Source organism: Melanotaenia boesemani, chromosome 13 (assembly GCF_017639745.1).
Source record: "Melanotaenia boesemani isolate fMelBoe1 chromosome 13, fMelBoe1.pri, whole genome shotgun sequence".
NCBI lineage: Eukaryota > Metazoa > Chordata > Actinopteri > Atheriniformes > Melanotaeniidae > Melanotaenia > Melanotaenia boesemani.
Genome location: NC_055694.1, coordinates 10,880,005 through 10,896,898, shown reverse-complemented (window position 1 = coordinate 10,896,898; position 16,894 = coordinate 10,880,005). Strand labels below are relative to the sequence as shown.

At 39.6% G+C, this 16,894-nt stretch overlaps 1 protein-coding gene across 5 annotated transcripts in view; it reads left to right on the top strand.

Moving 5' to 3' along the window:
- The window catches only part of LOC121651288 (IQ motif and SEC7 domain-containing protein 1-like), a 100,875-nt gene that overhangs the window by 37,480 nt on the left and 46,501 nt on the right, over window positions 1–16,894 (top strand). Inside the window, exon 1 of one of the 5 annotated variants that reach the window (XM_042003344.1) lies at window positions 11,600–11,803. The exons of the other annotated variants lie outside the window; for them this stretch is intronic. Within the exon in view, the coding sequence (XP_041859278.1) occupies window positions 11,685–11,803 (119 nt within the window). The 5' untranslated portion in view covers window positions 11,600–11,684. Of the gene's footprint in view, window positions 1–11,599; window positions 11,804–16,894 lie in introns of those variants that run through there. 5 annotated transcript variants of the gene reach the window in all.

Sequence of the window (16,894 nt, the reverse complement as noted above, 5' to 3'; positions counted from 1 at the left end):
AATTTATATAGTCTCTGGTTTTCTGTTTTGACTTTGTGGTATTCACAAGAATTTGTCCGGCATGAGCAACAGGAAAGGCAGTAAAATATTTGATTTGTTGCGTTGCCATGCGTCCTACATCAATTCCTGACTTTGGCTCGCTAGATGGTCCGTTTGCTTTCACCCTGCAAGCGAACTACATTTAAAGTTTGCTTTTTTAACCCACACCAAAGTGTGTCTGTGCATTCACACTGCTCCAAACAAACTGTACCATACGTGGAAGCAGATCAAGGTTAGTTTAGGTTACACAACATTAGTTTAAAGAGGACCAAACAGTACCAGTGTGAACGTGCCCTTAATTATTCTAAAATCCTCACATTTATCCTATATTTTGAGCTACAGCTCTGCCGTTACTTCAAGTGCAGAACGTAGTCGATGATGATATAAAATAGCTCAGCTCAATAATTATGTTTTAATAATGTCACAACTTTTAGTTGCCAGCAGTCAATTTATTACTTCAGTGCCAAAGTGACTCTGGTGCTTTTGGTTATGATTTTCAGTTGAAAAGCAACATGAGGAGGTAAAGAAAGTTTTCACAGCTTTCTAACATAGTAGAATGAGTAAAGACAGCTGTGATCTAAGGAGAGCTGTTCCATTCAAAATTAAATAAATAGCAGGTGTTTGTTTTAATAGAGGAATCTATTTAAATATTGCAGTAGTATTATATCCCACTTCATTTCTAAGCACTGCTTTCACAGAGCCCCAAAAAGAGCTTTTAGTCCTGCTCTGTGGCAGTATTATGGTCTTGATTTCACTTCTTGTGGTATACTGTATCCCTGAGAGCTAGCCACAAAACCCTGACTAATTTCCAGTGTCTCCCAAAGGACCTTCAGTCACAGTTGATCATTATTAAATTTAACACTTTCTAGCAATTCAAATCTTTTAAAGCTGTCACAAAGTTAAAATGCAACCAAAGTGAAGCACAATTACGTTACAAATTGATTTAACAGTGCCACGAGTCTTTGCACTCACCACCATACCCCCTCCCCCCCATAACACACACACACACACAAGCACCACAGTATGTTTTCCTTGACAATCTGATAGCTTTGCTCCACTCTAGCCTTCCAACCTGTCTAAACTTTTGCTTTGTGTACATTTCAACTAATGCTTTGCAGCAGCTGATATAGCTTCCTGTTATATTATTATACTCGGTGCTCTGATATATTATTGTACATCGTCACCCATAATGTCCATTGATGTAAAAAACAATAGCAGGCGGAAAGAATTTTTTCTATTTTTTTAAAAAGAAATACTTAATCAGTCTTAACATATCACATAAAACTAATGCCAATGTTGAGTTAGCCATGTAAGCCATGTTGGTAGAGCTTCCGTTTAAGTAAGATCCAGAAAAACAGCTGACTTTTGAAAGGCCCTAGCTCATGTAAGATGGTCTGAAGCAAAGTGTGGTCCCTCAATTTAAAATTTGAATTTTTGAAATCACAGACATCTTATATTTTGGGATAAATGTGAAGGGAACTATCTAACATGTTATTATTGCACACTTGACAAAAGCTTGCATCACTGATGGTATGAGTAACTTGTGTATCTGTGAAGGAACCAGGGAAGGCCTTGCTTATCATCTGGTCAATTCTAAAACTACATCCTGGACATATTCACATGGCTCATGAGTAGAATTTCAGGTGTTGAAGCATCCTACCAGGCACCCAGAGAAGCCTACCCAGTTTCCTTTAATTCTTTATCCTTTTTTTTCTATTTGTATTCAGCCCTTTTCTTCCAGCTATCAGTATTTTTCTTTGTCATCCTTTATGATGACCTGCTTACGTAACCTTTGCCTGCACTTCCTATCGTGAAAAAATGTCATGCTCTCCTTGCTCACATTGTCCTTCCATGGCCGTTGTCTATAGAGTGCTCTGTAGCAGAGAGGTGAGTGCAGGAAGTGTGCTTGTGTCAGATTGAGAAAGTGAAACTGGAGGAGTCAGCCAGTCTAATAGGGATGCAGGATTGCAGCTTCTTGTGAGACAAGACCATTCCTTTTTACTAAGGAGAAGAAAAAAAGAATATCTAGGCATGTGACTGAAACTGGACAGAAAAATGTAGCATATTAAGAGTTATATAGCCAAATTTACTACTAGAACATAAATGACCTCATCTTTTAAGAAGGATATATCCTCTTCTGTCTGTGGCATTTCTTCATTACCATTAAACCACATGAAGAAAAGACAAGTTTTAACTGATTGTGGTATTGCCTGTGCAGAAGTTGGTGTATTCATTGCCTGCAGCTGCCATTTAGTTCAGTCCTGTGCAGAGCTAAGACCTCTTTGCACCCATCAAGCCCAGCTCAAGGCTGAATGAATGCTTTTAAATATCCAAGATGCTCTCTCTTTCCTTTTTTCCTTAGTTGACGCTTCTCCTTTGATTCCCTTTTTTCTCAAGATATTCTCTTTCTTCTTTTACTTAGTCAAAAAGACTTCTGCATGTCTGTATTTTTCTACCCTCGCTTTGTCTCTTTTTTCCCCTCTCAATTATGAGATCACATCTGACCTGATTGAAAGGTATTGAGCAGGGGATTTACAGAGGTAACAGCAGGGCTTGGCAGTCGTGTTGAAGCATAAATCTCTTTTGCAAGTGTTTACACCCCTCTCTTAAGAGCTCCCATGGTATAACCGAAAGGTTGTAAAGTTGCTATGATTGTGCTTCTTATTCGGGTTCAGGGTTCTGATTCAGCACCTGACCACCATAGGAATAAATCAGGACCCGGAGCTCCATCTCATGTATGAATAATTGATTTGCTTTATGATTTTCATTATGAATGATCTTCATTATGAATATCCATTTTAGAGCAGAACCTGTGATTATCTCCAGGCCCCTAAATAATACCACTGCAGAGCCTATTGATTCCAGGGCATCACAGTTCTCCTGCTTCCCCCACTGAAACAGTCACTGTGTTATTTGCCGATTGCTTGAGGCTGGATAGCTGCTCATGAGACTCTGGCACAGTGGTGAATATGGTGCAATGACGAAGTATTGCCTTATAGAGGTTCATGAACCCTTGATATAGGGGCTTTTATGGTGTGTATCTCACTGTAGCATTTCTCTTCCATGTAAAGCCTTGACAATTTCTGAAGTAATTTGAAAAAGGGCTTAACAACACTGTAAACATTTACTGCATGTGGCAGCAAACAGTGCTTGGTAAATGAATGAGCAGTTACTGTGTTGAGGAGTTAGTGTCGGTTTAAAACAACCAGTAATGAAAGTGTCCTTTGCCCAACATAAAAGTCAGTCTGCTGTATGAATTCTGTCTTTACTGGATATTTTTATTTACTGCTGTTGGTATTGTAAAGTTTTTCATTCCACCAGATTGGAAATCACAGCTGCACAATTATTTAATAGGTCTATAAAACAGAGGACCCACTTCCGTAATGTGTTTGAACTCCTGGCAAAGCTATCTTTGAAGTTCCCTGCTACTGTTTCGTCATCACGTTCTCTAAGAGTTAATTACAGGCTCCGCTCTGCGCTCTGAAGCTGGATCTGAGGAAACACAGTTTTAATTCAGGAATGAGCGAATAGCATCTGGTCTATGATACGTTTCTTTTGTTTTTCATGTGCCTTTCACTTGAACTTCTGATGATGATCTTTTTGATCTATGGAGAGATGCATGGATGTGAGCCATGGTTGTTTTTTCCATTCCATACCACTCAAAAAGTTTTGGGGGATCATGCCACTTTACAGGAAAGCAAAGGCAGCATTTAATTGTATACTTATTGGCTGTGGTTCATGTGTGTTTTAATTGCACTGCCTTTAAAAGAGCTTAGATTGATTTAACCCCTCATACCCCCTAAGAACCAAAGCTATGTTAACTCAATGCTGTGAGTGGGCATTTAAAACTGCCCATGCAAACAGTTTTCTACCTTAAAGAAACTAAAAATATTTAAGAACAACACAAGAGATTAAAGGTACATTTTTTTGTAACTTTCGTCTTCAAAAATTATCACCACAGATGGGAAGAGTTTTTTTTTCAAAAATGGTAGGCTATGTTTTTCCAGTTTTATTTAAAGAAGCAGCGTGCAATTTTCCAACCTTATAACTATAACTATTGCATTTCTGACTCGTTTGATGGCAGTGCGCCATTTATTATACACACTCTAGGAGCCATTGTTGCCAAGCAGCGCCCCAAGGATGAGGAACTTTTGCTTCCAGGATGGTGCGTCACATTACAGCTGAGTTTTGCATTACGCATCGCGTCACACACCAGCAACAGATATCAGAACACTGGCTGTTTTGAATGTGCACTGTAGCTGATTGATAATATTTTTTTCCCCTTGTTTGAACAAGATCTCATAGTTTTTGCTTTTTCCAATTCGCTTAGAAATTTAATGTTTTGATATTTTTTTATTTATACTATAAGCACCTTTGACTTTAATCAGCTCCTAACAGAATAAAGTAGTGCTGCACCAGAATGGATCTGAGACTTGATCTGATGGTGTAAAGATTTGTTTTAACAATTGTTAAATGCTATATATATATATATATATATATATATATATATATATATATATATATATATATATATATATATATATATATATATATATATATACACATAATTTTATTTCCTGTGTTTTATGTCTCTATAAACTCTGTATATTTATTATAATGTAGATAGAATAAGCCTCAGGTGTGCATTTTATTGTATATTTCCAAGATGAATTGATTAATTTGTAAAAGAAAAAGGTGTCATATTTTAGACTCCATGGACAAAAATATCTTTTATGAATGTAAGTAATCCTTAGCATGTCTCTACATGATGTTACAAAAGAAATTAATACATGTGATTGCAGATTATGATGATGTGACACATGTGATGGTGTGTAAATAGATGTTTTCCTGCATGTTTTCTTTACGTATTGTTTTTCCATTTTGTCCTGTTTAAAGCCAAGAGCTGTATTCTGCTTAGAGCACAGCTACCTTGAGTCAAAACAACCAACCTGTTCTTTTACATCCTATTACCATAACAATGAGCACACGCTGTACTTGTAGCTGCAGCCTTATACTCTAAAATCTTGGATCAGATAGGAGCCAGTAAGCCTTCTCACTAAACAACCATGACTTATCAAGACATACTGCTTTTTCTCTCCTTTTTTTTTTGCTTCTGTTAGCAAATGGAAAGAAAAGCAATAACACTTCCAATCTGCAAACTATATGCATGAAAAACCCACTTAATTATAAAGAAAAAGTCTATTTGTGCTTCTCTTCAAAAGTTTGGGACTCAGTCAAAGCTGAGTAAGTGCAATGTGCCTGTAGTGAGGGCATCTCCTCAGCAATAATGAAAAGGTGTCCAGGTACCTGGCTTCAGTTTAAAGGTGTTACAATTCAAGACAAAATCATGTGTGACATTAGTGAATTGATTTGGAAAATCTTAATGCAAATGAAGTGCAACCAGTTGCCACTCGGATTAGCTCCAGCATGTCTCTGCTTTGCTTCCACTGAATTACCCACTGCCTCATCTTCTGGTGAATTAGCTCCAGCAAGATATTAGTGATATTGTGCAACTCCCTCACCGCTTATCCCTTCATCAGTTCTACATCCTAGTGATATCAGGCAAAAAGGTCTCCAAGTATATCAGATATACTGTATGTCTGATTGGAGGTAATTCGTTGCACTGTACTGGCACTGGCAAGATGTAGCTCATTTTTCTCCAGGAAATAAAACTAGAAAGCAAGATTGGTTGTTTTCAGTTGATTTTTCATCACTACTACTCAAGTAGAGGAATTTAAATATGTGCAACAAGATATTTGCAAGATGCTCCTGCTTGGTGTTTGATCTATTTGCCTGTGTGTTAACAAGTTCTTATAATTGGTTTAGACTTAGGTTCACATATTATGCTCACTCCATTTTGGTTAAACTGGGGCATGAGTTTTTCTTGTAGTGGTATCTCTTGATATTGAAATACTGGTGTTTTTGCTAATGTAGAGTCTGAGTACATCAGCCAATCTCAAGAAGTCAACTTGTGTGATGGCAATGAAGATCCTCAGCTAATGCCTGAAAGGTCAAGTAATGGTTCTGTCTGTGCTTCATAGATGCAGAAAGACAGCTCTTTGTTTGTCGTGCAATGAAAAGCTTGTCTGTCTTCTGCCATTGATCTCCGGATCTCAGGCTTTAGGCCAAAGCAGTGACAGAAGGAGTCTTTGCACAGCACTTTGCTCTTTGACAGCGAACTACCGAGAGCCTGTGCTGCTCTGTAACATGGAAAACAGCAGGGAAACTAAACCTCTCACCTCTTATCTCTAGAGCAGGGTGGAGAGGTGGGCAGTTTTCCCAGCTGATGATTCTGTAGATGGGTAGGTTAGAAAAATGTTTTTGTGGAACAAACGGTTTTATGGGTGTATTTCTAAACAGAAGAGGCCACTGATAACTGAACACAGCAAAGCTGAAATAACTGAAAGAGCTGTTATGTTTTTCAATTTTGTCATAGTATGTTGTTTTAAAGCTAATTAACGGAACTGTTTGTTTAATCCACATATATGATTAATTATTGTGGCTGATTTAAACAAGAGCTGTTGCCTTAACGTGTGTCACATGCGTCCTGACAATAAACCTTCTTTTGGAGAGGTTTTTCCATTTGCAATGGCTTTGATAACATCCTGGTGGCCTTGCTGACACAGGTGAGGTGATGCACTGCCATCTTGTGGTTCTGTCTTGTCTTTGTCACACTTTTTGAAGTGGGCTGAAATATCACAAGAGGAGGCTGAAATCCTGCAGAGCAACAGAGTTTAGAACAAAGAAAGCTTTTCTGTTGTTGTATACAGAGTTCCACCAGAGCTGACGCTCCCACATATGTTGAAGAATGAAGGCACTCAAAGATGAGACTGAAGAGATTCCAGACTAATGATGATAAACCCCCGTGTCAGTTTTGAGAAGTCCAAAAGTACTTGCTTTTTGTGAACTCCAGTACACATATATTATTTGTCTTACAAAGACATAATGGCCAGAAGGTCACAAGTTTATTTATTTATTTATCTTTTTATCCTTGAAAAAATACTTTTTTGGATTAACAAATAGTAAAATAATATACAACTGTATGATCTGCTTAATTATTGATTTACTACACCATGGGCTGATTAGGTGTCTAGATTATTAAATATACAGTAGTGAAATCGTGTTCATCCCAATCATTCACACTTTAAAAATACCTGCCTTTAAACTGCATTTTTCCCCATGGGTAACAATCTAGAAACCATAAATAACCAGTTTACAAAAAAAAACAAAAAACAGATTGTTAAAAAAGCAAGTAGTCTGAGCCCATTTGTAGTCTCTTTTGCATAAGAAAAGAAAATGAAATGGCTAATTATTCATTACCAGAATTGACGCCAATACTTGAAAGCTTGACTCAAAGGTTAATTGTCTCAGATGTGGTGGAGATGAATCACTCCCAGCCAGCTCCTTTGATTTTTTTTTTTTTTTTTTTTTTTTTAATCCTTTGCTTTTTCAGATCCATAGGACAGTCTGATGACTGTCTACAGTTTCTCTATTGGACTCTGTTATGCTATGAGTCTGGTCTGGATGGTTCAGACTCATTACTCTATGTTTTATAGGTGTTTCTGTGTGTTTTACGGTGCCACTGAAACTTAACATGTTAACAGTCTGAATAAATTAGTGAAATGTCCAAAGTTATTGAACAACAACAAAAGGCTTACTATAATGAGAAAATAAATAAATGGAAAATCAAAATGTGGCTAGGATGTTATTACAGTCACCCTTTTGAATTTGGATTAGTTTCACAAATCAAACATCCATCAAACCACTTTCTGCTACTCATCCATGGACTGGGTGGTGGAGGCAGTGGTGGAGAAGAACTCCCTCTCCTCAGCCACCTTTTTCAGCTCTTCCCAGGGTGCTATTCATGTTCCAAGCCAGTCCTAGGTCTGCTATGAGGCCTCCTCCCAGAGAAATACATCCAAACACCTCTCCTGGAAAGAGTCCAGATGGCATCCAAACTTGATGCCTGAACAGCTTCAGCTTGCTCTTTTTGTGTTTTTGTAGTGTGAATGACTGGGAGAAGCGACTCTGCTCTGACTGAGCTCCTTGACCCATCCCTAAAGGTTAGAGGGGTGATTTCAAACACCCTTCAGACAAAACTCCTTTTAGCCTCTTGTATTTGTGGTCTTATTCTCTGACTCTAGGCTCATTGCTATTGCTGAGGGTTGGAGTGTAGATTGATGAGTAAATCGACAACTTCACCTTCAGCTCTCTCTTCACCACGGCAGACAATGTCCACATCACTGGAGGTGCAGAACACGCTTCATTCAAACTCTGTGTCATTAGGCCCTGCCAGAGATTAGAGTTGAAGATAACATCGACTGGGACTTCTGCCAAATGTTCCTAACACGCCCTCACCAGAGGCATTAGGTGTACTGAACCTGTCTGGCATCTGCCACCTGATCCAGCTCACCACCAGATGGTGATCAGTTGACAGCTCAGCCTTTCTCTTCATCTGGCTGTCCAAAATTTTTGGCTGCGGATCTGATGATACGATTAAAAAAAATCAATCACTGACCCTCAACCTAGACCTGGTGCCAAGTGCACTTATGTATACTCATTTGCTTGAACACTGTTTTAATGAACAAATTATGACAAGCACAGAAATGTAACACAAAACGCCACTCAGGTTCAGATCTGAATGGCTGTTCCTTCCAGGTTTCAGTGTTATTACACACATGACACACATGTGCATGTGTGTCATTTATGCTTTGTCTATTATGACTGCTGCTGGTTAGCTTGGATCATCCAATTTTTTGTTTACTTTTAGAAAAATAAATAGTGATAGAAGTATGCAGACATACTTTATGTGGGGAAAAAGGAAGAAAACAGTGCAAGACAAGAACACACTGAACAAAGTAGGGTGACTGGGTGGGTGAATGACGAGGAGAAAACTCTAAGACAAGCTGAAAAAGGCAGGACTGAGGTTGCAGAAACTGTTATAGATAACATCCATCTGTTCAGTTACAAACCCAAAACAGAAAGCAGTTTGTCAATGGAAGACAAAATTATAGTCCGTAACATAAAGAGCGCTACCTTCAGTGAAAATGTGTCAGAGTTTGGATCAAATGTTTGAAAGGGTTCACAAAATTTGAAGATGGACATGGCAAAAATTTAGCCACCAAGTATCAATAGAGAGCATATATGTCTATGTCTATAATTCTGACCAGGACTGTACAATATAACAGATAAGATGGCTATTTGCCATTGTAATATAATGTGAGTTGTAACAGAGCAAGCTGGTGTGCACAGGAAACCAGACTGATAGCATAATGGAGGAGCAGCAAACAACAGTCACAACACCGTGTTAGTGTATTTGCATATTATTGTTTTTTTTTGTTTTTTTGTTGTTTTTTGTGCGTTTCTTCTATGCAGTGTTGCACAGATCCTAAAGCTACAGTTAACCCACATTTTAAACAAGATGTCCAACATGTGCAGTATTTGCACATCTAAAAGACCACATCGCAACACATCCTCATTTGTGGATGGCTGTATTAGACCAAAAGGTAAAACTGTACATTTTAGGTTCTTCTGTGTGATTCTTCTGTGCTGAAAAGCTGAAACCATGATTTTAGGGTTGCCAGTTGGAAACAACATCTTGCTCACCACGGTGCTCCTCTGTCTATGTGTGTGCTGACTACTAACACTCTGCTCTGGATTTGCAGAAGCACAATAAATGTTGAATAGAATGCTGTTCGCTTCTGCCCCTGTCAGAACCCCTTGCTCAAACAACCTTTTGTCATGCATACACACACTGAACACCTCGACAGGGAGCACAGAGATTAGCAGGAAGTTAAGTTATATATGCCAGTCTTTGGTAGAATTGTACTTGGCCTTTACAGAAACTCCCCACTAATTAACTGTCCTGCTGCTGCAGAGGTGACATTAAAAGACCTGTCTTACAAGAGTTAACTGGTTAAAAGGCTAAAAGTAGAAGACTGTCTTTAGTATAATGAAAGGTCTGACTCTTCTCCAGTATGGCCCAAATAAAAGGTTTTATCTTCAACACCAAAAACATTAGTATTCACTCGGGGAGCATTAATTCAGTCAATAAAAACAACCTTGTTTCAGATATAATATGAATTGATGGGTTATGCATATTCAAAGGACGAGGTTTCATGCACACAAAATACACACACAACCCTTTGGAATCTGTATGACAGAGCTAGAAGGATGAATGTTTGTGCTTGATGATTACAGGCCAGTGTAATTACATAGTTGATGTAATCTCTGTTAGATGGTGCGCATATATAATTACTACACTACACAAGATCATTAACAGAGAGACAAAGGTCTGACATTATTAGTCTCCTTGACATTAGCTTTAAAGACATCACCAGTGCTGTAGCCTGCTGCTTTGAATGAATCATATTCTCTGCTGGAGACCATGAACCATCCGTCTGTCTCTATCTGCCTGTGTGTGTGTGCCTGCATGCATGTTTGTATAGCTCTACTTTTCTTCATGACTGCTCTCCTGCCTGACTACCGTCCTCCTTTGGATGCTGTTACCTGGTGAAGGTGTCAACAAATACAGTCTGTATTTCTTAATCGGGGAAAAATGCAATATGGCCGCTAGAAGCTAAAACATACTCCACACGATCCATAGGTTTTGCTCATTTTGCCCTATTTGTGGTACACATTTTTTCCTCCTGAATTAAAATAGAAATCTTCAAAAATGTTGCATTAATACAGCTTAATATTTCACATTTTCTATCTGGTTTTGGCATCACTTGTTCATGATGCAATATCTGTGCAAACCATAACTATCTTGACGCTTGCATGACATAGCAAGAGAATGTTGATGGTTTTTACTTATTTTCCATATTCACTCTTTTACTGATGATTATTTCTTATACCAAGAGATCTAATCTCTTCTCTTACTTTGTGCTGTTATTTTTTTTAACCTGCAGATATGATACACATAGTTATGAGAAATCTTTTTGTTTCTACTAGTCCTAAAGAGTCTCATCTAAGTCCACTACAGAGAAAAGGGCATTGATTCCAGCGAGGAGAACGAAGTGGAAAGAGTAGGGGGTTGAGTGTTTGAGGAAAGGAGAAATGAGAAAAGAAAGAGAGAGAAAGATGAGAGAGAGTAAAAACAAAAATGGGAGGGAGGGAGAAGAGAAGGCATGATAATGAGCCCTACCTCTGACACATCCTCCTGTTTCTATGGAGACCAAGGAGCCAATGAAATGGCCCTGCTGAGGACTGTACTACTAAGAGATGGTAAGAGGGTGGAGAGAGGTGTCTGCAGATGCTTCTGTATCTTCAAGAGGTACTAAAATTCAAATAAATCTCCCAGTAGTTCCCCCACAGGTCCTGCCCTCTTGCATTTATTTATGTGTGGCAGTCACCCCTGACACTGCTACTTGTAAAGAATTACAAATCATCTTTTATGCGTTACAATAGAGGCTTTTTTAAGCTTCTGGGCTGCACAACGTCCTTCCCCACACCTCATCCTGTATTAGCAGCCCCCTCCTCCTCCTCCCCACCAGCTGCCAGCCTCTTGGATGCTCCTCTTTACATCACACGCACTGCTCTGTGGCAGCCCATGTTTGTGACTGGGAGGGAGAGGGAGAGTGAATGTGAGTGAGCCCGTGTGCGCACGCTGTCCCACCATTGAGTCCCACTGAGCAGCATACAGGATGGACAAACCAAGCGTGTGGCGCGCTGTGGTGAGCAGCACAGATCCCCGACGAACACGAGACCCCGGGTCCCACTCAAGTAGACCGGGCTCTGCCATGGGTTACCAGCTCTACGACATGTGAGTACCACGATTGGTGTAAACGCCGTTAGACAGACGGGATCACCAGCCTGAGCGGCACTGCAGCACTGCCCATTCACAGGGAGAGCGGTTTAGTGGGTGGCTGTGGAAAAGACGGTGTCTGCTGCTCCACTGTCCATGCTGAGTCACCTATGGCATCCAGACCTTGCTGTGTCCTCTCATGTTCCCTTTCTGTGTTCTTCGTAAACAACGTCTGTCTCCTGGGGAGGGGCGGCGAGGTGTGACATGTTTGTATGAATGGTATTTTTCAGATTTGACCAAGATGAATTAATGCCATACATTTTATTGTAAAGCTATGACACTGAAGTGTTGTTATTTTGTTTGTGAGCCTGCCATTATGACTGTGATCACAGCAGAGTCATGTGAAGGATGCGTTTAGAGCCTCGGGTGGCTGGGAAAATGACTCATTTCTGGGTGATGCTGTGACAGCTCGTACTGGGCACATGAGTTCCTTGCAGCTTCTGCTGTATTTTGTGGGTGTGATTGTGTTCTTGTGCGTGATTGGTACATTGTGTATGTGCATGTGGCACTGCCAGTATGTGCTCTTGTGTGTGTAAAATGCGGCTGAGTCTGAGCTGTTATTTTGGGATAGCGAAGACTCCTGCAGTCAGTGTGGAAAGCTTGCATTTCCACTTAAGTAAATCATGTGACAGCTCTGCTAGAATGAACGCTTCACAAACTGTTAATGTGTTATTTTTTGCAGTCAAGTTAGTTTTAAATATTGGTTTGGCAGTGTTAAAAATGGTTTGCATGCAGTCTACTCTTGGCTAATATACAGCATCTTTAGCTGAATAAGCATTTTTCTATCTTATTTCTCTGCAGGGGGCACATTTAAGTTTGTTTCCTTCTTATAGCAGCTGTAGTCTGCAAGTATAGCTATGTTTGTGAATAATTTTCACACATGCATTTTCTAGCTGAGGCATAGCAGTGAACTGAATTACCCTGTCATGTTATGTTATCTAATGCCATACATGAGGATCAGTCACCTTAATGAATATGAGACCTTCATGAGTCTCCACTGACTATTTCACAGGCAATCTGCTGCTTCCATTTCACATATTAAATCACTGCCTCATTTTCATTTCTCATGTACAGCACACATAGTTGTTTCTTTAGTGTAACAGTAAATAGGATTTTATGGCTAATCCGAGTTAGACAAACCTATCCTATTTCTGCCGTTGCACAATATGTGGTCTAATCATGTCTGTGGTTTCGAATAGTGGCTGATTTCTTTCTTCCCTGTTCCCCCACAGCCTTAATCCAAAGAAAGCCCTAACCACACAAAGTCACATGACCTGACCGGAAGGACGGGCCTCACAAAGTGTTGTGCAAATCGATGACTTTGTGAAACATTGGGGACAGATGGGATGTGCAGCAGATTGACGCTATTGTGTGGCTTTTTTGTCTGTCAAACAGCCTCAGACTCTGTGCCTGTCCCATACTCCTTTGAGAAACTGGAGTTGGATGAGCATGTTTGTTGTAAATGTCAATTCATCATAACCGACAGCGCCCTGCCTCCACTGGAATTCTAACACTGCTGTAACAGCACAGGAGGACCAAGAGAGGGATGCTGTCCTTTTTGCTAAAGGCTTTCTTGGTCTTTTGATTGCACTATATCTCACTGCTCTGACTTAAAGGGGTGCAGAGCTATGTTTTGTTCAGTTTAGTACAGTTGAACGAACATGTAGTTTGACTCTAACGCTTTCAAGGGAAGCAACTCAGGTATTCACTGTAGTGAAAACAACTGCCACACACATGATTTTGCACACAGGTCCAAAACTATTCAGTTTAGTTATAAGAAATACTGTTTTTTTTTCACATTCTGTATATTAAGAGTAGCTGCAGGAGGTTTTAACCACATCATATAATGACCTAGATGAAAGTGACTTTGTCACAGTTGCCTACTGTTAAATTCACAAATCATAAGTTGCTTATATCTGAGAGGTTATTACTTGGATCTGTAGACATTTTGCACTTCTTCCCAGCCATATTCAGTAGTTATTAACTTGTGCAGAAAAATGAAATGTTTGCTTTCTGATAATACATAACATTATCATCTATGGGGTTTGCTCTTTGTGCATAGATTTTGTTTTCTTGGATTTGTTATTGCTTTCCTATATTTAGCAACATGTTGAGTATGTACAGTTTCATGCGCAAGGTGACTGATAAACATAGATGGACTTTACCCTTTGTCAGGATAATGTCATGCATTCTCAAAGGGCATTCATGCAATGAACCCATTTTAGCAGGAATGCCCGTTTTTTGTTCCTGGCTGAGACATCCTAAATGCAAAGCCCCTGTTCAAGTGACGCCATCACTGATGAAAAAGAGAGTGCGTCACCAGAGCTGTAAGGCACTGACAGCACATTCCTTCACTATGAGCTTGAGCCTTTGACAGCAGAGTGTGCTTGCTCTGCAGACTGAGGAACCACATAAAGACAAGGGCCAGCGCTGCTCTGAATATGCCACTGCTGCAGACAGCAACTATAGGATGCATAGTGCCATTGCGTAAGACAACAAACTGCATGCGAGGTAGTGCGCCAACACATGGCCTTGCACAGAGCATGCTGTCAGTTCACATGGCATCACTGGATGAGGGCATAATGCTGCAGAGCAGGAAATGAGTCACTTGTTAAAAGAGATAGTTCTTTGTTTGTACATACAATCCTGTCATCATAATAACACTTTGATTTTTTATGAGTTTGATATCTTCAATGGCCATCCACCACCATAAACAACTACTCTCATGCTGTAAAGTGGGTATAACGATTTTTATTAAAAACACCACAATTTAATTGAGTCTTTATGCCAATAACTCTATAATACAAGAACCTGCACTCTTTATATCTCTTCACCTGCTCTATCTTTAGACAAAAAAGAGCAGACAGAACATAATCTGACAGAATTAAGATAAGTCAATCAAGAATAGGTGAGGATGGATAACACAAGGTTCAATAAGTGCTTTGGCTGTGCAGGTGAAAAAAACATTTGTTAGATGGCACTTTGGCTTTTGCTAAAATAGCGTAATCTTTGCTTTGGGTTAAGCCTAGACGATTCAAAGGCAGTCGTTTCTGCACGCAAAACCTCAGCAGCTGGACATCTGTCGCTTGGCACTCATTTTCAGTGGCTAACTTTGCAGCTGGAGCTGTGTCAGCCATGTGTAAAGATAGTCAAACCAATGGGAGCTATGCGGCTCTCAGGGGAACATTTCAGTGAGTTATTGTATCCTCAGGGGAAAAGTTCGTGCTGATGTATCCCTGGTTTGAAATGGCCCATAATAAGCCCCTGCCTTTGCCAATAGCAACATTAGAAGCGACACTGTAGAGGAGAGTGGGGTGCTACAGAGAAAGGATGCATCTCAAGAACATTTTTTTCCTCTGGCAGAAATAAAGACAGATATGAAGACATGTTTATCGACAGCAACGTTATATAATAGCAAACACACCATGATATTATTGAGCATGTTATGTTAAAACTTGATTCTGATATCCACAGTTTAGCTGTCGGTCTGAAAGTTGTTTCCAGACTACATTTTGAATGACTCAGACTTTTTATTCTCTAAATACACTTGTTTCCTTTGCATGACTGGTAATTCTGCTTGTGCTGCATTTGCTGACGTCATACAAGACGTGCTAATCCTAACAGGGGTTTTAAATGGGGAATTACAGCAAAGTGTTAATGCAGATTAAGTTAAAACCCTGCAAAGATTCAACCGTACATTCAAACAGTTTTAAAAAATCGAAACAGAAATCCTTTGTTTCATCGTAGGTTTAAGTATTTTTTTTGTTAAACCCAGCCTGTTGTTGTTGTGGGTATGTGTGGAGGGCTGCATGATGGACCCGTTCTGTGAAAGCACCATCCTGAGTGTGTCGTCACCATGAATCTCTCTCATTCTCTCTTCATTTTTCCTGGTTTGGTCTTCCCACTCTCCCTCTCTTCTGCTCTGTCTCCTTTCCCCTCTAACTATGTTCTGCATGGCTGCTTTCAGTCTGGCAGCTACAGCTCTACTCTAAGATCTTGGTGATGCAAGAGCTTGCATTCATGCAAACTGTGCTGTATCTGTAATGTAAAATATGCTGCTGTGAGACCCTTTGTAAAATGATATTATCAGCTCTGTAGTGTAAACTGGCATGCAGGTGGGGTGCACTTGAGGCTTTGTGGCTTTTTCTGTGCCAGTAATGATGTCTTACCCATTTGTAGGAATACTGTTTTAATTTCTTACAGTGGAGGAAGCAAAATCCTGTGACATCTTAGAGAAGCTGACATAGTGTAAGTTAAAGCCATCTTTGTGTATTTTGGTATTTAACTTTATTAGCCATTTTTGATTATTAAATAAATACCTGATTTCCTGAAGAGAAGTTAAGTTGGTCACTGGAGATCTCATCGCATACTTCTTTGATGGAGTTTATATAAGGAATAAATAAGTTTGGTCAGATTTATTATCCCTTTCATCACATCACCAACTCATTTGCTCCTCAGCTGTTTAAGAATGAAAGATACTGCAATCTACCACCAGGGGGTGAACTTTTCTAACACATTCTTTATGACCAACTGTCCTTCACACATACATTAATCTAAGCACATCTCTGTCAAATTGTAGATATAACACCATGTATAATCTGTGCTAGTTTTTCACCCACTGATTGCAATGTGTTTTGCCAAAATCTGAATTGATTATCAGCAGAATGACCTTTTCTAGTCAGGTTGCAAATTGACAGTACAAAATCTTACATGTCCTTCCCTCAAATGTTCTCTTCTGTATTTTCATAGTGAATGAATAGGATTCTTTTGTCTGCAGCTTTTCTACCAGCTCCTTGGCTGCTGCCTCCTCTGCAGCAGGCCATTTTCGATTGATGAGTTATTGACTGCACATGTCCTGCTCAGAAGAGAAAAGGGGGAATATCTTGAAACAGATAATCGGTGACAGATTCCCCCAGCATTAGGGAGAAGTGCAGTCTCCAAATTGTAAAGCTCAATATCAGCGTGTCTATAGAAGAGCATAATGCAGCAGCATAGTGTGGACAATGAGAACCTGTCAGAAAGTGTCTCAAATTGGGTTATTTGTTCAGA